Genomic DNA, 26,044 nt, shown 5'->3' on the forward strand with positions numbered 1-26,044 from the left:
GGTTGTGCCAGTGTCCAATCACCTCCAGTGAACTATACAACCCACTATTTAATGACTAAAGGCTGTGTCCCGTGGTGTACGATAAAGAAAATTGTTTTATGGGTCATACACATACCCATGAGAAAAATAAATAGGGCAAGATGAATGTGATCCTAACTAGCAGGTACCGAGCCATTGTGAGGTAGGGAGCATCACGTATGTGTCTTAAACTGTACCAGACATAGCTCTCTTCCTCGATATTGTAGGGGTGGCAACTATTGATAATTGCATACCGGTAGTTTTTTTTCTGGGTGCATATTACATTTTTAAACAGAGTGAAAAATATGAAAACAGTCCACAGCCACCTCTGTACCCCCCCTCCCCCCGTACACAGACACCTCTGTGTACCCTCCCCTGTACACAGCCACCTCTGTCTACCCTTCGTACCACTCTGTACCCCCCCCTCGTACACAGTCACCCCTGTTCACCCCTCGTACACAGCCACCCCTGTTCCCCCCTCGTACACCGCCACCCCTGTTCCCCCCTCGTACACCGCCACCCCTGTTCCCCCCTCGTACACCGCCACCCCTGTTCCCCCCCTCGTACACCGCCACCCCTGTTCCCCCCTCGTACACAGCCACCTCTGTACCCCCCTCGTACACAGCCACCTCTGTACCCCCCCTCGTACACAGCCACCTCTGTACCCCCCCTCGTACACAACCACCTCTGTACCCCCCATGTACACAACCACCTCTGTACCCCCCTCATACACAACCACCTCTGTACCCCCCTCATACACAACCACCTCTGTACCCCCCTCATACACAACCACCTCTGTACCCCCCTCATACACAACCACCTCTGTACCCCCCTCGTACACAGCCACCTCTGTATGCCCCCTGTCCAGAGCCACCACTCCCCCCCCCCCAATCCACAGTCACCTCTGTACCCCCTTATCTTCATTTATTAGCAGGTGACTGCATTCACATGACCCTTAAGTGGAAAAAGGTTGCTGACCTGTACTTTAAGTCATGTAAGTTGAGGAGTGGGGCCTTCATGGATCGGATTTGTTTTTCCAGCACATCTCCATGATGTTCGATTGGATGGAAACCTGGAGAATTTGTAGGCCAAGTCAACACCTTAAACTCATTGTCGTATTCCTCAAACCATTCTTAAATTCCTCAGACTAGGCCACCTTCTTCCATTGCTCTGTGGTCCAGTTCTGATGCTCAGGTGCTCATTGAAGGTGCTTTTGGCCATAGACATGGGTCAGCATGGAAACACTGACCAGTCTGGAGCTACGCAGCCCCATATGCAACAAACGGTGATGCATGTGTTCCGATCCCTTTTATCAGAACCAGCATTAACCTTTTCAGCAAACTGAGCTACAGTGGCTCTTCTATTGGATCAGACTACATGGGCCAGCCTTCGCTCCCCACATGCATCAATTAGCCTTGGTCGCCCACGACCCTGTGATTGATTTTCCTTGTTTGGACCACTTTTGGCAAGTCATGACCACTGCAGACTGGGAACGTCGCACAAGAGCTGCAGTTTTGGAGAAACTCTGACCCAGTCATCTAGCCATTACAATTTTGCCCTTTTCAAAGCCACTCAAATCCTTACGCTTGGCCATTATTTTCTACTTTCAACACATCAACTTCAGGGACATAATGTTCACTTGCTGCCTAATATATGCCACCCACTTCCAGGTGCTACTATAACAAGATAATCAATGTTGTGCATATTTCCTGTCAGGGGTCATGAAAAGTATTTTTCCTTCTGATGGAATTTTATAATGCTTTCGATGTAATACTTTATTGGTTGCTCTAACTCGTTACAATCTTACATTGTTATGTACCCATTCTGTTCATAAAACAATATGTTTAGCTTTATTGCCATTTGAATATTGTACCATCATCCTTATATGTACTCAATTTGTCAATCTTTGTTATATTTACAAAATAATAAACAACATTTTACGAGAAATAAATTCAAAAGGAGCATGATGAAAAAAGATCTCTCAAATTAACAAAATTCTAACTGTGCATGTGGTTTTTATTCAGGAAAAATCATACACATTGTAATGAAACCTGTTTAATATGTCTGGTACTACATTCAAAAATCAGATCTGGGCAAACTTTTAGGGCTTTCCAACTAAATTAGTTGACGTTGCGCAACAAAAGGCAAGTATTTTTTTTTCTAAGATTGACAAGAATTTTTGTAAAAACATTCGTACAAAATTCCACTAGTGTATGCGGAGCCTGAGTTAGAAACTCTGGCCCGGATTCAGATAGAATGGCGTAACTATATGCGGGCGTAGCGTATCTCATATACGCTACGCTGCCGTAACTTTGAGAGGCGAGTACTGTATTCAGAAAGAACTTGCGCCCGAAGTTACGGCGGCGTAGTGTATATGGGCCGGCGTAAGCCTGCGTAATTCAAAGTAGGCTGGTAGGGGGCGTGTTGTATGGAAATGAATCGTGACCCCACGTAAATGACGCGCCTAATGAACGGCGCATGCTCAGTATCACGTCGAATTTTCTCCCAAAGTTACGCCGGCTCAATGTTTAGTTGACGTGAACGTAACCTACGCCCATCCCCATTCACGGACGACTTACGCAAACAACATAAAATACGACGCTGTTCCGACGTTGCCGACATCCATACCTAACATGACTTACCCCTGCTTTATGAGGGGTAAAGTTACGCCGGACTGACGCCTTACGTAAACGGCGTAGCTAAATCCGACGGGCGCAAGTACGTTTCTGAATCGGCGTATCTAGCTCATTTGCATATTCAACGCGGAAATATACGGAATCGCCCCTAGCGGCCAGCGTAAATATGTACCCAAGATACAATGGCATAAAAGACTTACGTCAGTCGTATCTTAGACAAATTCTGGCGTATCTGATTCTTTGAATCAGGTGCCGAGATACAACGCCTTACATTCGGACTTACAACGGCGTATCTGGAGATACGTGGTCGTAAGTCCTTTGTGAATCTGGGCCTCCTTCAATATACCAAATAAATATCTTAGCTTATTTATGTGGTATAACCAGGGAAGCTAGTATTTTTTATGCGGTATGACAACCTCCACATTTCTCTCATAGCTGGCTATCTTTACGCAAACTATCCAAGAAGAATGCTAACCTAACCCCTACAGGCACAGATATTATGGCACCAGCATTGCTAGTATACACTTTACTGGCAGTGGTCTCCACGCTAATTAAGCCTGCTCAGTAATTGTCTTATTCCACTGTATTCAGCAATAATGTCACATTGAATCAGAGGAACTCTAATACCCCAGAAGAGGTCACTATAGTGTCAAGTAGAAGTGTGAAGAGAGAAGGTCACAGAGCAATTTTTAAGTAACTTGTATTATCACAGAGAGGCTAAATGTTATTAAAAAAAGATATTTGCAATACATGCAATAAGGGAATGAAATGAAACAGCATTATGCTTAATTCCTGAAACTTTGTTGTTTTGCCTGATCTCCTATCTTTACTCAAACAAAACAAGGCTCAAAGATTTAATTACTCTTAAATAGGAAAAAAAAAATACAGGGTGCATAACTAACCTGCCTATTTTCTCCACTTTTCACCATTGCCATGATTATATTCTCTGTGGCCATGAATGGTAGCTCTTGGCGAATTCTCCTTTCAATAACCTGAATGAGAAAGAGAAACAGAGACGTCAACAAGAGTTCTGACAGAATTGGGTTGTGCGCATTAGAATTCTTATTAATTTCCAATGCAATTTTTACTTATGATCTTTGCTTGTGATACTGTTGCACACATACTTTTTTTACAATATCAACTTTAAAGCGAAAAAAAGAGGCTTCCCCCAAATCCGATCAAAGAAAATAATTGAAAGCTCAACACCGGTCAATTTGTTTTCCCATGCAGTGGGGCTGCGCTGCAGTGCATGGGTTAACTGCTCATTTTGTCTAGGGATGCACTCATCCATTCCTTTGGTCCTCCGGAAAATGGCGATCCCCCATGTCCAGCGGTGGACTGTTTTGGACGTCTTCACTTTCAGAGCTGGTGTATGGGTGTGATAGCGCCAGGAACATTTCACCGCACAGCAGACCCCAGGGTGGGGGGGTGGGGGGTGTTGGAGTTGCAGGGACCGCTCTTGCACTGGGGGGATTGAGTGTACATTTCTCCAATACTAAACTAGCAGTTATCCCATGCAGTGCAGACACAGCCCCTTTCCATGGGGGGAAAAAAATTACATAGTTATATAATCGGTAAGGCTGAGAAAAAGACAATAGTCCATCCAGTTTAACCTGTGTAGTTGTGCGTGTATCAGTGTCTATAATAATTTCCAATATCCCTGTATGTTGTGTCCTTTAAGATGTATATCTAAGAGTCTTTTAAAAATATCCATACTCCCCGCAGCCACCAATGGTGTGAGAGCTCCACATCCTAATAGCCCTAACAGTGGGGAACCCTCCACGCAGAGTTTAAGGTTAAACTGCTTCTCCTCCAGTCTCATTGTGTGCCCCCATGTTCTTTTACACTCCCTGGGACTTAATAGTTTGTTTCTTATGCTGGGATTCCCATCATGTCCCCTCTCAGGCGTCTCATCTCCAGCAAAAATAAAGTTAGCGTTAGTCGTTTATCGTAATTGAGGTCCTCCAGTCCCCTGATTAGTTTTGTTACCCTTCTTTGGACTCTCTCCAGCTCAAGCACATTCCTTCAGAGAACTGGTGACCAGAACTGGACAGAAAACTCCAGGATGTGGAATAACCAGAGTTATGGCAGAATTATAGTTTTATGCCTGGAGTACATTCCTTTTGCCAACATTCTGCCTGCTTTGGTAGCTGCAGCTTGATACTGCATGCCGTTGCTCAATCTGTCATCTATTAGCACCCCTAGATCCTTCTCCATCCTTGATTCTCCCAGAGGTTCTCCACCTAATGAATATTTAGCATTTATGTTTTTTGCCCCCCAAGTGCATTAGTTTAGATTTCTCAACATTAAACCTCATTTGCCACTTGTCTGCCCACTCCTTTATCTTATTCAGGTCATTCTGCAAAATTTATATGTCCTGATGTGAGTATATTACTCAGTGTCATCCGCAAAAACTGAGACTTAACTAGTCATCTCATAGTCTATATAAATTTATGAATATATTGAATAGAATTGGTCCCAATACAGAAGGTTTAAGTACTCCACTCACCACTCCAGACCAGTCTGAGTACATGTTATTTACCACCACCCTATGGACCTGTCCCTGTAACCATTTTTTTACCAAAGCGCAGACCCTATGGGCCAAGCCTGCAGACCTCAGCTTGTAAATTAAGCATTCATGGAGGACTGCTTTTGCAAAGTCCAGATAGACCACATCCACAGGCCTCGCCCTATCTAGATGACAGCTCACTTCCTCGTAGAATTTTAGCAGGTTTGTCTGGCAGAACGTCCTCTCGTGAACCCAAAATTGCCTTCAGATTGCCAAAATTGCCTTCAGATTTAAAAAAAGGAACCATCATGTCCCAAACATTTTAGGAAGGTGCGAAAAAGTCTGTAAATTAAGAATGATTTTAGAAACAAAGGCATTCATATTTTATTTCTGACAGTTGTTTTTTTCAAGTTAAAATATATTTTTTTTGCTAGAAAATTACTTAGAACCCCCAAATATTATATATGTTAGAAGGCTGGCCGCAGCCTGTATTTGTGGGAGGAGTCTGAGGGTACTTAAGACTCCCTCCCTGTCAGGGCTGGGTCGCTGTCGGATTCTGGGTAGGAGGGGGGTGTGTCATGTCAGCAGATGCCATTCAGCTGTCAGCTTTGGAGGAGGGAGGGGTCTACGTGTTGTTCTGACCCACCAGCTTCTCCCTGGGCGAGTACCAGGCGGTATGGGGGGAGCGGGAGCCGCCTTCCACCCTGGGCTATCTGCGGGCTCACACGGGGGAGCACTGCAATTCACTACACGAGGGGGGGCCATCCAACCTCCCTCCCACTCCTCCGGGTTACAGGGGGACCGCGTCATTTCCGGTTTCCATGTGGAGCTACAGGTCGGCAGCTGGGGGCTCATGGAGGTTCCCCTCACGCCGGCAGCATGGAGACCTGACTGTCCGCCGTTATCCCGTCCGCACATGGTGCTTCAGGGGGAGCCGCTCACAGTCCGGTTCTCACACCGGGTCCATAGGGGGGGGGGCTCGCCTCCTGGTACTCGCCTCCCGGTGCTCATATGGGGGATTCCCGCATGTCTCCTGGTCCCTTGCAGGTGCCCCCTTCCAACCCCCACTCACTTATCTCCTCCGGGTTCACGCCGGCAGCAGCGGCATGGCCGCTCGTTTGTCCTCACTCCTCCCGGGGCTCACGCTGGTTCATGAGGGGGGGGGGGGGGCGGGCGCAGCATCCATCCATCCACCCACGCTGGTTGCATGGAGGGGCGCAGCATCCATCCATCCACTTCTCCCAGGCAAAGCCAAATGACTTTTGCATCCGATCAGATGCAGATACTATTTGGGCATTCTGGTAGCTGAAGGTGCCAGCTGCCAGTGTACGATAGCCAGGGATGGACTGGCCATCGGGAGGACCGGGAGATTCCCGGTGGGCCGATCCCTCTGTGGGCCGATCCCTCAGTGGGCCAATTTTCAGTGACAGCTCCGAGTCTCTGTGCTCTGCTGACCGCTGCTTATCAGACTCAGAGTACTGTATAAGCGAGGGCTTGCTGAGCAGCAGCTTGTGCGGGCTATTTTCATTCCCGCACGCTGCTACAAGCTACACTTTTTACTGCAGAGAGAGCCGAGTCAGCCGACATCTCTCCCTGCAGTCCCCGGCTGTCTGGCCCCCCTGATACACACACATAGCTGACTGCAGTGGAGAGAACAGAGCCCGCCCCCTCCTTCTCCTGCTGTGTGATGTTTCCTGTGTGCACAGAGGAGGAGGAGGCTCACCATGCTGCCGAGTCAAAGCTGCTCGTTTGAAAATGCCTGAACGACTGCAAAGTAAGTTTTCCAGAGGTGGGGAGAACAAGCCTACAGTTTACTATGAGTGGTTTGGGGGGAGAGGATATGTTTAAGGGGTCACTTTAGGACTTGTGCTACAAGGGGGCTTGTATATGAAATCCACCCCCCTTAGCACATATCCTCTCCTTCCCCCCTCAAATCAAAGAGATACTGTCTGCCACAGAGGGGGGTGGCCCTTGGCACCCCACAAGTGATGTGCACAAATGCTCCAGGTGCCCAAACTAATGCCCCCCTTCCAGCCAAGTTAATGCAGCAAAGTGAAAAACACAGGAACACGCTGTGTGATCTGTGCAATGCACGTCACCCGGGTGCAATTTCAGCCCAATTATGTCCGCACACTCTCTGACCCTCTCCTGTAGTATGTTTGCAGTCTCTGACCCTCTCCTGTAGTATGTTTGCAGTCTCTGACCCTCTCCTGTAGTATGTTTGCAGTCTCTGACCTTCTCCTGTACTGTGTCTGCAGTCTCTGACCCTTGCCTGTAGTACGTTTTGCAGTCTCTGACCCTTGCCTGTAGTACATTTTGCAGTCTCTGACCCTTGCCTGTAGTACATTTTGCAGTCTCTGACCCTTGCCTGTAGTACATTTTGCAGTCTCTGACCCTCTCCTGTACTATGTCTGCAGTCTCTGACCCTCGCCTGTAGTACATTTTGCAGTCTCTGACCCTCTCCTGTACTATGTCTGCAGTCTCTGACCCTTGCCTGTAGTACGTTTTGCAGTCTCTGACCCTCGCCTGTAGTATGTTTTGCAGTCTCTGACCCTCGCCTGTAGTATGTTTTGCAGTCTCTGACCCTCGCCTGTAGTACATTTTGCAGTCTCTGACCCTCTCCTGTACTATGCCTGCAGTCTCTGACCCTTGCCTGTAGTACGTTTTGCAGTCTCTGACCTTTGCCTGTAGTACGTTTTGCAGTCTCTGACCCTCTCCTGTACTATGTCTGCAGTCTCTGACCCTTGCCTGTAGTACGTTTTGCAGTCTCTGACCCTTGCCTGTAGTACGTTTTGCAGTCTCTGACCCTCGCCTGTAGTACGTTTTGCAGTCTCTGACCCTTGCCTGTAGTACGTTTTGCAGTCTCTGACCCTTGCCTGTAGTACGTTTTGCAGTCTCTGACCCTTGCCTGTAGTACGTTTTTCAGTCTCTGACCTTTGCCTGTAGTACGTTTTGCAGTCTCTGACACTCTCCTGTAGTATTTCTGCAATAAAGGAGGGCACAAGCATGAATTAATTTATTTACTGCCACTGCTGGTTATGGTCACTGATGAAATAATGTTTTTGTGCGTGTTTGCAAAATTAAAGTGGGCCGGTCTGGATGAAGTCCAGGGCCAAATTTTTGTCCCAGTCCAACCCTGACGATAGCTGCAGCAGGAGAGGTATCATCCAGGCTGGTTTAGCTGGAATGCTGGGTAGAAGCATGTTGGTTGCAAGGGGGGGGGGGAGGGCGTCCATACACTTCTCGTGCGCACGCTGGCAGGGGGGGGGGTGTACATCTCACTGCTGCAGTCTAGTGATAAGGTAAACCTGCCAGTGTGTCTTCCCTTGTGTGATCAGTGTTACAGTTAGTGAGTGCATGTTTTCAGTCAGGTTCAGTATGCATTCATGTCGCGTTTCTCAGGCTTAGTCATGTTTCCAAGTGTTTACGTTTCTCATGCCATTCACGTTCGCATGCGATTACGTTTCTCTGGCTAGTCATGTCTCAATGTTTACTTTTTCAATGCCATTTATTTTCTCATGCGACTACGTTACTCATGATGTTTCTCATGCGATGACGTTTCTCATGATGTTTCTCATGCGATGACGTTTCTCATGATGTTTCTCATGCGATGACGTTTCTCATGATGTTTCTCATGCGATGACGTTTCTCATGGTGTTCTCATGCGATGACGTTTCTCATGGTGTTCTCATGCGATGACGTTTCTCATGGTGTTCTCATGCGATGACGTTTCGCATGCGTTTCTCATGAGATTACGTTCATGATGTTTCTCATGCGATTACGTTTCTCATGGTTTTCTCATGCAATGACGTTTCTCATGCGATGACGTTTCTCATGGTGTTTACTCATGCGATGACGGTTCTCATGCGATGACGTTTCTCATGGTGTTTGCTCATGCGATGACGTTTCTCATGGTGGTTGCTTATGCGATGACGTTTCTCATGCATTCACGTGGCTCATGGTGGTTTTCTCATTCGTTTACGTTTCGCATGGTAGTCGCTCATGCGTTTACATAGTTATAGTATCATGCGTTTCTGCCCTCAGGTTTTCTGTCATAGCGTTTCGGGCCACACGATTTCTGTCACAACATTTTTCATTGCATATCTGCCTCAGTGTTGCAGGCGCAGCTTTCTCTCATGCCATTTATGCCCCAGGTTTTTCTGTCTGGGCGCTACGGCCCCCACGTTTTTCTGTCTGGGCGCTACGGCCCCCACGTTTTTCTGTCTGGGCGCTACGGCCCCCACGTTTTTCTGTCTGGGCGCTACGGCCCCCACGTTTTTCTGTCTGGGCGCTACGGCCCCCACGTTTTCTGTCTGGGCGCTATGGCCCCCACGTTTTCTGTCTGGGCGCTACGACTCCCGCGTTTTGTCTTGTTTCTGTCTGTCATTGCATTTCTGCCTCAGCATTTCAGGCTTAGTGTTGCTCTCATACCATTTCTGCCCCAGGTTGCTGTCCTATTATCTTTTGCCTCAGCATTCAGGTTCAGCGGGTCTGCCATACCATTCTGCCCCAGGGTTTGCCATAAGTTTTCAGTCTCAGCAGTTCTGCTGCCCCCACGATTTCTGTCCCCCTCAATTTCTGTCATAGCATTTCTGCCCCCACGATTTCGGTCTTAGCTTTGCTGCCCCCACGATTCCGGTCTGTGTTTGTTTGTCTTGGCGTTGTCGTCTTCGTGGTGACCATGTCTCATTGTACTTGTCCACTTGGTTAGCTAGTGCTCACATCTCAGGATCTGTCAGGTCTACAGATTCTTACGGGCTGAGGTTTCGTTTTTATTTGATTGTTGACCACAATCTTCTCGCCTGTTTACATACGTCATACGTTCATTCATTACACCTATACATAGTTAGTCAGGTTGAAAAAAGACACAAGTCCATCCAGTTCAACCACAAAAAATAAAAAAAAAACAAAATAAAAAACACAGTACAATCCTATACACCCAACTCCATACCCACAGTTGATCCAGAGGAAGGCAAAAAACCCCAGCAGAGCATGATCCAATTTGCTACAGCAGGGGAAAAAAATCCTTCCTGATCCCCCGAGAGGCAAATCGGATTTACCCTGGATCAACTGTACCTACAAATCGTAGTACTCAGTTATTTTATGTACATTTAGGAAAGTATCCAGGCCTTTCTTAAAGCAATCTACTGAGCTGGCCAGAACCACCTCTGGAGGGAGTCTGTTCCACATTTTCACAGCTCTTACTGTGAAAAAACCTTTCCATATTTGGAGGTGAAATCTCTTTTCCTCTAGACGTAAAGAGTGCCCCCTTGTCCTCAGTGTTGACTGTAAAGTGAATAACTCAACACCAAGTTCACTGTATGGACCTCTTATATATTTGTCCATGTTGATCATATCCCCCCTTATTCTCCTCTTCTCAAGAGTGAATACATTTAGTTCTTCTAATCGTTCCTCATAGCTGAGCTCCTCCATTCCTCTTATCAGTTTGGTTGCCCTTCTCTGCACTTTCTCCAGTTCTCCGATATCCTTTTTGAGAACTGGTGCCCAAAACTGAACTGCATATTCCAGATGAGGTCTTACTAATGATTTGTACAGGGGCAAAATTATATCTGTCTCTGGAGTCCATACCTCTCTTAATACAAGAAAGGACTTTGCTCGCTTTGGAAACCGCAGCTTGGCATTGCATGCCATTATTGAGCTTATTATCAACTAAAACTCCAAGATCCTTCTCCACTACAGATCCCCCCAGTGGTACTCCCCCTAGCATGTATGATGCATGCATATTCTTAGCCCCCAAGTGCATAACTTTACATTTATCAACATTAAACCTCATCTGCCACTTAGTCGCCCAATTAGACAGAGCATTGAGGTCGGCTTGTAAATTGGCGACATCCTGCAAGGACGTTATTCCACTGCATAGCTTGGTGTCATCTGCAAAGACAGAAATGTTACTTTTGATCTCAGACCCAATATCATTTATAAATATATTGAAAAGTAAGGGTCCCAGCACTGAACCTTGTGGTACACCACTGATAACCTTGGACCATTCAGAGTAAGAATCATTAACCACGACTCTGAATTCTGTCTTTCAGCCAATTTTCTATCCATTTACAAACTGATATATCCAATCCTGTAGACCTTACCTTACACATGAGCCGTGTGTGCGGAACTGTATCGAAGGCTTTTGCAAAATCCAAATATATCACGTCCACAGCCACGCCTCTGTCCAGGGTTTTACTTACCTCTTCATAAAAGGAAATCAGGTTTGTCTGACAACTTCTGTCTTTCATGAATCCATGTTGTCTGCTGCTTAAATAGTTTTTTTCCCCAGCAAGAACTCATCCATGTGGTCTTTTAATAAACGTTCCAGTATCTTCCCAACTATAGAAGTTAAACTAACAGGTCTATAGTTACTTGGTAAAGACTTTGTTCCCTTTAAATATGGGCACCACATTGGCCCTGCGCCAATCCAGTGGTACTATTCCTGTCTTTAATGAGTCCCTAAATATTAGATACAGTGGCTTTGAAATGACAGAGCTCAACTCACCTAGGATCCGTGGATGGATGCCATCAGGTCCAGGTGCTTTATCCACCTTTATTCTGTCTAAATATTTCTGGACCATATCACTTTTGAGCCATTGTGGATTTGGGGCTGTGTCACTCCCACCCCCATTTTGTACATGAGCCCCCCCCCCATGCTCCTTTGTATACACAGAGCTGAAGAAAGCATTTAATAAATTTGCCTTCTCTTTGTCCCCAGTCACCCAGTCTAGATTATTTTGTAAGGGGCCTACATGCTCAGACTTCACCTTTTTACTATTAATATATTTAAAGATTTTTTTGGGGTTTGTCCTACTATCTTTTGCAATCTGTCGTTCGTTTAGAATTTTTGCATCATTTTTTTTCTTTTTACATATCCTGTTATATTCTTTGTAACATTTAAACAACACTAGTGTTCCTTCATTTTTATATTTTTTAAAAGCTACTTTCTTATTGTTTATAGCTTTTTTAACTTTGACCGTGAGCCACATAGGTTTTATTTTTAGCCTTTTAAACTTATTGCCCATGGGAACATACTTTGCAGTGAGGTTCCACACAGTCTTTTTGAAGAATTCCCATTTCTGTTCTGTGTTCATCGGTGCCAATAGTCCCTCCCAGTCCAAGTCCTGGAGAGCAGCCCTCATCCTTGGAAAATTTGCTCTCTTAAAATGTAGTGTTTTAATATTTCCTGTATGCATTTCTTACTTATAGTTAACATTAAATTAAATCATGTTATGATCACTGCTACCCAGGTGTTCCTTTATCTGAACATTAGTAATAAGCTCAGCATGGTTTGAGATTATCAGGTCCAAAAGAGCATCATTCCTAGTTGGGGCCTCAATAAACTGCACCATAAAATTGTCCTGCAATAGGTTTTTAAATTTTTGTCCTTTAACTGTCCCAGAAGTGCCATTAATCCAGTCAATTTCTGGGTAGTTAAAATCCCCCATTATTATCACCGTCCCAGCCCTTTTCATCTGTGCAAGGAGCTGAGTCTCCACCTCCTCATTAACATTGGGTGGTTAATAACAAACTCCAATGATTAATTTTGAACTACGCACATCTGTATGCAGTTCCACCCATAATGCTTCAGCCTCATCACACTCTCCATCAACCAGGTTCTCTTTCACGCTTGCTTTGAGGTCACTTCTCACATAGAGACAGACCCCTCCACCTTTCCTTTTTACCATGTCTTTCCGAAAATGAGCATAGCCAGGAATATTAATAGCCCAGTCATGTGAGGATTGAAGCCAAGTTTCAGCAATACCGATTACATTATAGCTCTCCTCATGCACCAGAGCTTGCAACTCACCTGTTTTGCTTGGCAGACTTCTGGCATTGGTGAACAAACACTTAAATGTATTGTTACATTTTTCTCTGGTGTTTTTCATATAATTTATAGTAGTACAAATGGCACCATTATTTCCAATGGCTGTTTGCAACATGGGAACTTTCTTGTCACCTGCCATAACCCTCCATCCATCTATCCCCATTCCACTCTCCATTAATGTCTGACCACTAACTGACCTGTCTGCTCGATGTAATTCTAATTCACCCTCCCCCTCAATCCTAGTTTAAATACTCCTCCAGCATTCCCATAAACCTCTCCCCCAGCACAGCAGACCCCCTTCCATTCAAGTGCAAACCATCTTTAGCATATAGGTTGCACCCCAATGAAAAGTCAGCCCAGTGCTCTAGAAACCCAAATCCCTCCTTCCTACACCAGGTCTTTAGCCATGCATTCAGCTCTCTAATCTATACGATTACCCACCACCGTCCGTGGGTACACTAGCCCTGAGTATTCAGTTAAATTGCCTGTCTCTGCGCGGCAGGTTACTCAGGCTCACGTGCCAGTCACACTGGGTGGGGGTGTCATCGGGTTCATTCATGCGCAGCGATCTTGATGTTATGGCCATATTCTCATACATAGGTAGGCACATAGGGCGTTGTTGTTTCATGTCTGTTTTTTCTGTCTTGTCTACATTGTGTCAGCGCACCCCCAGTTCCTGCTCTTCTTCCATTTCTGCCGGCCATGTCATCATCCCTTTGGGTCCGGTCTATCAGACCTTCTAGTTTATGACTGAGCTATGGGTGTTCCTTGTCGGAGGTGGTGGTGGAATCTCCCATCCCTGATTCTCTGACGTCCCTTTTGTGGGTACTTTCAGCCAAGTCTATCAGGTAGGAACGGGTTCTGTGTGTAGGCATGGTTCCATGTTAGGTTGTTGCTGCCGTAGCGCATGGGTCTCGTCCTTCTGCTCCGTCAACATATCCATCAGCTATCCAGCACTTCAGGCTCCTGCCAGTTGTCAGTTTTTTGCAACTCACCCGCTCACTTTCTTATATCAAGTATGGGTAGGCCAGGGGTTGGGGGGTTTCCTCACGGAGCTATGTCTCTGGCGGCCGGTTGTAGTATTCGTTGTTAGGCATGGTTGCAGGGGCTTCTCAGGCCAGTTCTGGTTCAGTTGCCCTCAAGTATCCTCTCATCATAAACGCTTCAGGCTCTCGGCTGGGTTGTCGCAGGCAGCAGGCTCCTACCAATATTTCTCGGGGCATTGGTCGAGTTCAGGGCTGCTTCACGCGTTCGGCAGAGGCTTCCTTCTTTCACAGGTCATGAGTCAGTAGCTTCTCCGGTCATAACGGCTACTTATCGGGTATGCATACGGTTGCCATCCGGTCGCGTGCTGCTTTACTTCTTGGTCGCTTATCTACCCCTCTTCACCTAAATATGGGTCTTTTGCCCTCTTTCAGGCGTACCTACCAGCAGGCCAAAGGCACACTCCAGGCCATTGGTTATTAGGGTTATCGCATCCCTTACTCGAAGACTCTGATTACAAGTTAGAAGGCTGGCTGCAGAGTATTGCACAGTATGGGGCAGGGTATTGCAGAGTATTGCACAGTATGGGGCATGGTATTGCAGAGTATTGGCAGGGTATTGCACAGTATGGGCAGGGATTTCTGAGCATGGAGGGATGGCTGGATCTGTGTATGCAGTTGTCACAGATCCAGCTCACACTGCTGCTGCCTCCGCTCTCTTCCTCTCTCCTCTCACACTGTACCGATCGGTACAGAGAGGGGAGGAACCAGCGTCATCACATGACGCCGGTTTGTTTACAAGTGATCGCTCCGTCATTGGACGGAGTGATCACGTGGCAAACGGCCGTTGTAAACAGCTGCTATCCGTGATGCGCCGAGTCCTCTGGACCCGGCGGTCACGGACACTTCCGTGTGTGCGCTTCTGGAAGGCTGTTAATTAACGGCCTCCCAGAGTTAAGAAACTGCCCTGTAGCCGTACTTTGGCTAAGGGCCGGTTGCTAAGTGGTTAAAGCGGAAGTTCCATTTTTGGGTGGAACTCCGCTTTTATATATGTTGAAATTATGAAAATGTATCTATTTCTTCACCATTTCTTCACCAGCAGCCCGGCCGATCAGGAAAGGGGGTGGGGACGAGCGAGCGCCCCCCCTCCTTAACCTTGCCAGGCCGCATGCCCTCAACTGCGGCCCCCCCCACTCCAAAGCACCCTGTCCCCATGTAGATGAGGACAGGGCCTCCTCCTGACAACCCTGGCCTTATTTTTTACTATGGTTTTTTTGGTATTTGCTTTGCAGGTATTGTAAGGTCTTACTGTAATGTTACTATGTTTGAATGTTAACCATCATTTGCTTAGCAGGTACGCCATTCAGTTGCAGCACGGATTTATTTATCTGGCCAGCAACAGCATTTGCTCCCACGATACATAAAGCCGTGACTCCAACACTGTAGGAGGTGATTTCACCACCACAGTTAAAAAAAAAAAAAAAGAGCATATATGCCGAAGCATGGGGGCAGCAGGGGCGGAGGAGCAATTTTACTCCTAATGCCACGTACATACGGTGGAAATTCCGTCAGAGGCTTGCCTGTGGAAAAGTCAGACCGTGTATACGCGGCATAACTTTTTAGCGGGAGGTTGCCCTCATGCTTCGGCATATATAAAATGGTGCATGTATGCCCATCATTAGAAGTGGGTGGATGAAGGGAGGAATTCTAATGGTGGGCATATGATCAATCTTTTTTTTTGTTCAGCCAACAGGAAAAAAAGCTTACAATACATGTCCAACAAGGACCAGCAACGTACTGTTATGTTGCTGGACTTTGAATGATTATACCAGAATGATGCCTACGGGTTTAGGTATCATCTTGATATCAATGGATACCGATCCGATGGACGGATCGGCCTCGGAGGGACCGACATTGTGGTCCCCGTAAAGAGCAGAGCATTTGCTGCACTGACCAGGAGAGGTTACCCAGGGGACTCACCACCCAGAGGGAGACCGCTCAGCACCGCTGCCCGCCTTCCTTGTAAACACAGCGTATGTGTGAAAAAAAAAACCACTGAGGCGAATGAGCTGTGCGCCGTTCAGAAAGCAAGTGCTAGAGGCCAAAACCCACTCCAAAATGGCCGCCAGACACCTCAGATTAAAGGGGGCGGACCACAAGAAAATGGCCACCCGCAATGCCGACCTGAGTCACAGCGCAGCCACGGCAAAATGGCCGCCAATGGAATTTTCAATTGAAAAAGGCAGGCACACAAAAAATGGCATCGGCGCTGTAAAAATGGCACCTGAGCACTGCGATGTGGACGATAAGGCCGTGGCAGGGACTTTCCCAGGAGACAGACCCCCCCCTCACAGAAGCGGACCCCGGCGCCCCACGATCCCTCACAGGGACTCTGAGCCCCCCACAGGTACACCCCGGTCGCAGTGGGCCCTAGGGCAAGAAGGGGAAAAGGGCGACAGAGCAGGGAAAGGAAGGACAGGAGAACCCCTTAATCCCAGGAATGCCCAGCTGTTCCATCCCGCCCAAGGCAGGAGGAACCGTACTTACCCGTCGTTGCGAGGACTTGCTGGCGCGTCCCTGACAGACCCACAACCGATGGTATGGAATAGCTGTCAGCCCGGTCCACTGTAAGTGAGACAACAGCAGCCCAGTCATATGTGGACCCCGGAGCATATGCTCACCGGCCACCCCTGGAGCCATGGGGTATGTCGTGGCCAACCCAGTGTGTAGCTAAGGACTGCTCAAGCTCAATGGCCGGACTGGGGAGACTACAAGAATCTATTATATCCAGCCTGTCACCCACCTGGCAGTTGATAGAAGAATCACAAAAATAAAAATTTAAAAACGTTTTCAGGACTCTGGGCCCAAAAGGGAGCCACGTACTTCTCCTCTGTTAGGCAGAAAAAAACTGAAGCTGCATGCTTCGGGGTGAGGGGTTATGACTGGAGGGACCGCCCCCTGGGTGGGGCTGTTCAACTCTGTTAAAGTTGCATGTTTTAAGATAAAAAAACATGTTCTGCCTAGTCCTCTCCTATCAACAGGAACATAACCCAAATGTCAAGATTTAAGGAGCGGTGTCCGTCCATGGACGAAAAGAGAAATATCATTTTAGTGACAACTTAGTGCAAAAAAAAATAATAAAAAAAAAAGTATAATTTTCCCGCAACTTGTGGCAAAATATTAAATATTCCAATGACTCAACATGCCTCTCAGCAAATAGCTTGGGGTGTCTACTTTCCAAAATGGGGTCATTTGGGGGGGGGGGGGGGGTTTGTGCCATTTTATGGCCTTCGAAACGGTGATTGGTAGTGAGGAGTGAAATAAAAAAAATTTGCACCCTTAGAAATCCTGAAGGCGGTGATTGGTTTTCGGGGGCCCCATACGCGGCTAGGCTCCAAAAAAGTCCCACATACGTGGTATCCCCGTACTCAGGAGAAGCAGCAAAATGTATTTTGGGGTGCAATTCCACATATAGTGTACATACAAATGAATAGATACAAAAATAAATGTAACTATTGTGAAAATAGCTTCCAAAAAATGAATGTGAAATGCTATAAATAAACAAAAAATTACAAATATAGAACCCGTGAATCTTTTTTTTTTATAATGAGTGAAAAGCAAAAAGTTCATAAGTGATAAATGATCTTGTAATCTTCAGAGTCTTCAACCACACCAAATGTGTTCAGCGATTCCTTCACCCATCAAATTGACCACTCGCCAGAACGATAGGCCTAACACTCGTGTGCTTTGGCAAAAAGGCATAAACCAGGACCTCTGAAATGGGAACGGAAATCCTGTCTAACCCAACAGTGTAATCCAAATTGCTTCACATAAGTGATATGAAATAAAAAAAGAAGTGCACAATAGTGTAATACCGAATGGTCAGTTTTAATAAAACACCACGCACAAATCTTCAAATTTGCACTCACAAAAAAAACAAAAAACTTAAAATTAAGCAGTGAATCACAGCAAAGCAATCTTCCTCAATATCCTCAACTGGTGTAATAATGGTCACGGGGGACCTACGACCAGCTGTATTCTCACTACTCCACCGCACTGCAATCACTCTGTTTGGAAGCTCTCTCTCCTGATTCCTAGACAAGCTTGATGCGCCACACGTATTGACGTATCACGTTGGTTCAGATGCTAACTTTGTGGCCACGCCCCGACATATTTTGTCACATAGGACTTACTCATGGGATTGGTTACACATCTCTTGATCCCTCCCTTATATACTAACCCTTCAACTGCGCATGCGCACCGCAACAGCTCCGGGCGGAAGCGGCGCTCACATTAGAGTGATCTAAGGGCAGAACACTCATGATTTGCGTGTGAAATTCACACACGCACTGCCTGAACAGCAGGCGGAAATGACATTGATACTGGCATTCTATGAAGGCGGAAATCCCATGCCTTGTATAACAGCCTCTCGGGTGTCCCCGCAACCATGATTAACCAGTTTACATTCTGTTGCGATCTTCACACCTAATATTTATAGAGAACATATACTGCCATTATATAAACTTAATGGATGCCCTGATATATTTAAAAGACCCTGATCATTTTTAGTCTAGATACTATTATGTATAATACAGATTCATGCTATAGTATATCGCAAATAGCACAAATTTATACATATGTGGACAAATGGCTCAATACAGATTATTTGTTATAAAAACATCAATGTGTGTCGGTACAAATCAATAAATTATTTGACATCTACATGAACACACCCACACATATATAAAATTAAAATTAATTAAAAGTAGTTAAAAGTAGTTAAAATGTGTATATGTGAACTGACTGCATATAATCGTTTGTCCGAATCTGTGTGCCCAACCCTCGTGCTATGTGTCACAACTGACTGATACCCCTGTACTAACATTTCACGAGGTGATACGAACATTTCGCGAGGTGATACGATACGAACCGCCTGCCCTTCATTTATTTACAACATACACCTATTGATTTTATCACTTACATTGCAGAGACAAACATTTACGCATCCGCGAAACACGTAGGGCTTTATTGATGCCGATACATGCTGGGTATTATTGATATCTGCATTATGCATGTACATTTTTTTTTCTTATTGTATATGTGTATTTACTGGCCCAGCAACTTTCAAGTTTTATTGTTGCTCATTGATGTAGAACATTTGTAATCAATCTTTCTATATTTACTTTCATCTGTACTGTGTACATTATGCCGGGTAACTCACAATCATTGTTGTTGCCGCTTCATTACATAACAATAAATTGATTTAGTCTCATTGTTCGCTGTGAACATTGGCTAAACTTCTATCCCCTCATTTAAAGTCTCAGGGCTACCTCTTTTGTCTCTTTGTGTACTGCACCCTGTTGCAAACTTAACAATGAATTATTTGCAAAGATGAGTGCCCACCCAGGATCCAGTGCCCAAGTGACATTACAGGCTGGCTCCACATCTTCCCCAGGCAGGGTCCAGTCATGGTCCCCCAAGGCTCAGCCAAAGAGTCAGCCTATCCGGAAGCCTGCAGAAAGGGTGTGCAGAGCTTCTAGGGCAGCCAGGAATCTTCCCAGAAAAAAATCCTTCACGTAAAATTGGCAAGTTTCCCTCAGCAGAAAGAAGGCAGACATCACCTAAGGACACCAGTAAATAAACTGAACCTAGGTAGGCATGGCAGGATTTATATCAGGGATGTCACTGCAGTTTTTTTGCAAGCATCCAAATGCCTGGAAGTATAGTTAAAGACTATAGATCCTGTGTCAGGTCATGTACAACTAAAACATTTTTGATTTAGCTTTTCATGTATTAGGCTTCTGAATTTGTGTCTTATCTTACCTTTGGATAAACCACAAGTCCCTCAGAAATGTTCTGCAGAGTGCTAAGAACAATGTCCGCCGTCAGAAAAGCTTCAGCCAAACTCACTCGCCTGTAGAGAAAATAAACAACAAAATAAACAGAGAGCTGTAGCCAAGACTTTTACACTAAGCAACATACACCAGGGCACCCTGGACAGCATCCCCATGTTGCTTGTATACTAATAACAAGCTAATAATGTGAATTTGAGATGGGAAGCTGTCGTGCTATGCAGAGCAGGGCAGGTTGGTTTCTGGTGGGCAGCACATGTTTCCTTTACATACATAAAAAAAATGCATCTCTGAGGCGCAGCTGGCATAGTAAATGGATTAACCCATCTTGTTAACATACTATTTTTTGTTGAACACATAATCAATACTACCTCTTTCCACAAACACTACTAACCTAATTCTCAACTGAAAATCTAGAATGCAGGGTCCACTTTTAGTACAACCCTTTTATTAACAACTTAAGTGCCAGAAGACTTCATGGCCAGCCACTTTTTGCAATACGGCACTGCGGTTAACTGACAATTGTGTGGTCATGCAACGCTGTACCCAAAAAAATATATGTCCTTTTATTCCCCTCACAAATGGAACTTCCTTTTTGGCTGTATTTGATCAACTCTGCGGTTTTCATTTTTTGTGCTGTACACAAAAAATAAAAAACTAACAATTTTGAAAAAAAAAAAAAAAAACGTTTTTTTTTTTTACTTGCTGCTAAAATCCATCTAATAAAAAATTAAAATAAAATGTCTTCATAAATTTAGACCAATATGTATTGCTACATATTTTTGGTAAAAAAAAAAAATCTAATAAGCGTACATTGATTGGTAATGCAAAAATTATAGCTTCTACAAACTATGGGATATTCTTATTTTACTAATAATGGCGGTAATCATTATTATTAATTTTTACTATTGCGACAGACATTCTGGTACTGACACTTTTTGGTGACCAGTGACACAAATGTAGTGAACAGTACTAAAAATATGCACTGTCACTGTACTAATGACACTGGCTGGGAAGGGGTTAACATCAGGGGCAATTAAAGGGTTAACTGTGTGCCTAGCCAGTGTTTTACTATACTGTGTGCGAGGTGATTTTACTAGGGGAAGAAATGAAATGTATGCCCTGCTTTGCAAGAACACAAATTCCGTCCCTTCCCTCCAGTCAGTACGGCAATCTGCCTTGTTTACCTAGGCAGATCACAGTTTTGTCCTTCTGCCTGTCAATTGGCAGGTGCCAGAGGACATTGAGTAACGTGCATCTGCCGATCGACTTCCAAAGTGTGCAACGATCCATGTGTGCCCCCTACCCAGAATTGTCAGATTACACACACACACACACACACACACACACAGTATCTCACAAAAGTGAGTACACCCCTCACATTTTTGTAAATATTTTATTATATATTTTCATGTGACAACACTGGAGAAATTACACTTTGCTACAATGTAAAGTAGTGAGGATACAGCTTGTAGAATGGTGTACATTTGCTGTCCCCTCAAAATAACTCAACACAGCCATTAATGTCTAAACTGCTGTCAACAAAAGTTAGTACAACTCTAAGTGAAAATATACAAATTGGGCCCAATTAGCCACTTTCTTTCCCCGATGTCATGTGACTTGTTCGTGTTAAAAGGTCTCAGGTGTGAATAGGGAGCAGGTGTATTAAATTTGGTGTTATCACTCTCACTCTCTCCTACTGGTCACTGGAAGTTCAACATAGCACCTCATGGCAAAGAGCTCTGAGGATTTGAAAAAACATGTGTTGCTCTACATAAAGATCCTGAAATTGAGCTGCAGCACAGTGGCCAAGACCATATAGTGGCTTAACAGGACAGGTTCAACTCAGAACATGCCTCACCATGGTCGACCAAAGAAATCAAGTGCATGTTCTCAGCGTCATATCCATATCCAGAGGTTGTCTTTGGGAAATAGACGTATGAGTGCTGCCAGCATTGCTGCAGAGGTTGGAGGGTTCGGGGGGCGGGGGGTCAGCCTGTCAGTGCTCAGAGCATACACTGCACACTGCATAAAATTGGTCTGCATGGCTGTCATCCCAGAGAGAAGCCTCTTCTGAAGATGATGCACAAGAAAGCTTGCAAACAGTTTGCTGAAGACAAGCAGACTAAAGACCTGGATTACTGGAACCATGTCCTGTGCTCTAATGAGACTAAGATAAACGTATTCGGTTCAGATGTCAAATGTGTGTGGCGGCAACCAGGTGAGGCGTACAAAAAGACAAGTGTGCATTGCCTACAGTCAAGCATGGTGCTGGGAGTGTCATGGTTTAGGTGCGACATGAGTGCTGCCGTCACTGGGGAGCTACAGTACATTGAAGGAACTCTACAACCCTTTCTCTACAATATTTTGATGGAACAAAGGCATCAATTTAATTAACGTTGATATACCTTCAGCACTTCAATACACTACATTGAAGGAACGATGAATGCCAACATGTACTGTGACATACTGGACCTTCGGAGACTGGACCCAGGGCAGTATTCCAACATGATAACGACCCCAAACACATCTCCAAGACGACCATTGCCTTGCTAAAGAAGCTGAGGGTAAAGGTGATTGACTGGCCAAGCATGTCTCCAGACCTAAACCCTATTGAGCATCTGTTGGGGAACCTCAAACAGAAGGTGGAGGAGCGGAAAACTCCATGCCCAAGAGGCTTAAGGCAGTGCTTGAAAAAAATGGTGGCCACACAAAATATTGAAACTTTGGGCCCAGTTTGGACATTTTTACCTAGGGGTGTACTCACTTTTGTTGACACAGTAGTGTGTCGAGTTATTTTGAGGGGACAGCAAATTGACACGGTTATACAAGCTGTACACACACTACTTTAAATTGTAGGCAACCAAAAAAAAAAGTATATACACATATTAATTTAGTAAAAAAAGTTAACACATTTTGTTTCCATCGCAGATCATAAAAACACACACCTCCGTATGGCATGGGAGTAATAGAAAACCGTTATATATTATTAGGCTATAAAAACCGAGGAAGAGTGTCAACATCACATAATTATACATCATAGTATGTGGGTTATACAGTTGTTATACAATTGTTTGCGGTCATAGAGTAAACCCCCCACAGTAAACTTCCAACGGGAATCAGCCAATGCGTTTCGGATACCAATTTACAATATGCTCTTCCTCAGGGTGCCCCACACTGGAAGTGAATAGCATTACAATTCAACAATACTCCATGATATCATGTGGCTTACTCTATGGCCCCCAGAATTGAGCACAGACCTCAGACAAAGGAGGAACAAATTGGACATATCCCCATGTAGCAGAACTGAGACACACATTATATATATATGAGACTATGAGACTATGAATAACACAAACATTTCTTTCACTCATGGTTAGTGTTTGGCTGAAGCCATTTAGTATCAATTAACTGTGTTCATGCTTTTTAACTTATATATAATGACAACAGAAACTACCCAAATGATCTTGATAAAAAGTTTACATACCCTGGTGCTTTTGGTCTGATAACACGCACACAAGTTGACACAAAGGGGTTTGAATGGTTATTAACCACTTAAGACCCGGACCTTTAGGCAGGTAAAGGACCTGGCCAGTTTTTGCGATTTGGCACTGCGTCGCTTTAACTGACAATTGCTCGGTTGTGCGACGTGGCTCCCAAACAAAATTGGCGTCCTTTTTTTTCCCACAAATAGAGCTTTCTTTTGGTGGTATTTGATCACCTCTGCGGTTTTTATTTTTTGCGCTATAAACAAAAATAAAGCGACAATTTTGAAAAAAAAAATGCAAGATTTTAAATTTTTTGCTATAATAAATATCCCCCAAAAACACATATATATATATATATATAAAAAAATTCTCCTCCGTTTAGGCCGATACGTATTCTACCTATTTTTGATAAAATAAAAAAAAATCGCAATAAGCGTTTATTGATTGGTTTGCACACAATTTATAGCGTTTACAAAATAGGAGGTAGTTTTATTGCATTTTTATTATTTTTTTTTTTTTTACTACCAATGACCGTGATCAGCGTTTTTTTTTCGTGACTGCGACATGGCAGACACGTCGGACAATTTTGACACATTTTTGGGACCATTTTCATAGCAAAAAATGCATTAAAAATGCATTGTTTACTGTGAAAATGACAATTGCAGTTTGGGAGTTAACCACAAGGGGGCGCTGAAGGGGTTAAGTGTGACCTCATCTGTGTTTCTAACTGTAGGGGGGTGTGGCTGAAGGTGTGACGTCATTGATTGTGGTTCCCTATATTAGGGTGATGGTGGTGCCACAGTGAAGAACGGGGAAGCTGTGTTTACACGCAGCTCTCCCCGTTCTTCAGCTCCGGGGACCCGATCGCGGGACTCCCGCGGCCACGGAGCTTCGGACCGGGTCGGGCGCCCGCGACCCACGGCTGGGCACTTGAAGATGTACGTGCTTGTGCCCAGCTGTGCCATTCTGCCGACGTATATGTGCAGGAGGCGGTCCTTAAGTGGTTAAAGGTAACTATACTCACCTGTGATCTGTTTGCTTGTAATTAGAGTATGTGTATAAAAGGTCAATGCATACAGACCCTTGCATCTTTTATCCAGTGCTGCACTGGATTCTGAGTGTTGGGGAAAGCAACAGAATTGTCAACGGAGCTGCAGATAAAATATTTTTTGTACTCCCAGTAAAATCCTTTTCTCTGTCGTCCATGGAAGGACACAGCCTTCACAAGTCTTGACATATGGGTTATGTTCCTGTTCATAGGAGAGGACTAAGGAGAACATGTTAGATATTTAAATACATGTTACTTTAACAGAGTAGAACAGCCCCGCCAGGGGGCGGTCCCTCCAGACATAACCCTCCGCCCTGCAGACAGCAGCTCAGTTCGTAACAAGCAGTACAAACCTAAAAAGGAGGGGGAGGGGGGTGCTGTGTCCGTCCATGGACAGGGAAAAGGATTTTACGGTAGTACAGGAGTACAAAAAATCCTATTTTCTCTTTTCGTCCATGGACGGACACAGCCTTCACAAGTCTTGACATATGGGACGCCCCCAAGCAGTGTCAAAACAACGAGGGGTGGGAATAGCATCAATAAAAATAACTTCACCCCAAAACAAGCAGAGCTCAACGGAGGAGGTGCAACTTTAAACAGCCGCCTACAAAACCTTGCGGCCGAATGAAGGATCTGAAGATGCACTCATATCAACCTTGTAAAATTTGGAGGTGATATGCACCGACGACCAAGTCGCCGCAAAAACTGAGACGACCATTTGCAGGATGCCAACAGCTTCACCGCAGACTGGAGTCTGCAATTTCTCCAAGGGAAGGGAGACCCTCGCCTCCGAGGAGTCCAGAATCAACCCTAGGTAAGAGCACTCTCCTCCCTCAGTGCACGTACTCAACATCATATACAGAGGTTGTCTTTGGGAAATAAACGTATGAGTGCTGCCAGCATTGCTACAGAGGTTGAAGGGGTGGGGGGTCAGCCTGTCAGTGCCCAGTCCATACGATGCACACTGCATCAAATTGGCCTGCATGGCTGTCGTCCCAGAAGGAAGTCTCTTCTAAAGATGATGCACAAGAATGCCCGCAATCAGTTTGTTAAAGACAAGCAGACTAAGGACATGGATTACTGGAACAATGTCCTGTGGTCTGATGAGACCAAGATAAACCTATTTGGTTAAGATGGTGTCAAGCATGTGTGGTGGCAACCTGGTAAGGAGTACAAAGAACAAAGTGTACAAAGTGTGTCTTGCCTACAGTCAAGCATGGTGGTGGGAGTGTCATGGTCTGGATGAGTGCTGCTGCCACTGAGGAGCTACAGTTCATTGAGGGAACCATGAATGTCAACATGTACTGTGACATACTGAAGCAGAGCAGGATCCTCTCCCTTTGGAGACTGGGCCGCAGGGCAGTATTCCAACATGATAATGACCCCAAACACACCTGCAAGACGACCACTGCCTTGCTAAAGAAGCTGGGGGTAAAGGTAATGTACTGGCCAAGCATCCTATTGAACCCTATTGAGCATCTGTGGGGCATCCTTAAATGGAAGGTGGAGGAGCACAAGGTCTTTCAACATCCACCAGTTCCGTGATGTCATCATGGAGGAGTGGAAGAGGACTCCAGTGGCAACTTGTGAAGCTCTGGTGAACTCCATACCCAATAGGGTTAAGGCGGTGCTGGAAAATAATGGCGGCCACACAAAATAGACCCTTTGGGCCCAATTTA

The 26,044-nt window shown here is 45.2% G+C and overlaps 1 protein-coding gene across 1 annotated transcript in view; it reads right to left on the reverse strand.

Annotated features, from left to right (window-relative positions):
• Positions 1-26,044, reverse strand: part of ADSL (adenylosuccinate lyase) — a 299,794-nt gene that overhangs the window by 61,062 nt on the left and 212,688 nt on the right. Inside the window, exons 10-11 of the mRNA XM_040359575.1 lie at positions 19,801-19,891; positions 3,557-3,646 (exon numbers count right to left, since the gene is read on the reverse strand). Coding sequence (XP_040215509.1) covers positions 3,557-3,646; positions 19,801-19,891 — 181 coding nt within the window. The remainder of the gene's footprint in view (positions 1-3,556; positions 3,647-19,800; positions 19,892-26,044) is intronic.

This window comes from Rana temporaria, chromosome 7 (assembly GCF_905171775.1).
Source record: "Rana temporaria chromosome 7, aRanTem1.1, whole genome shotgun sequence".
NCBI classification, from domain to species: Eukaryota; Metazoa; Chordata; class Amphibia; order Anura; family Ranidae; genus Rana; species Rana temporaria.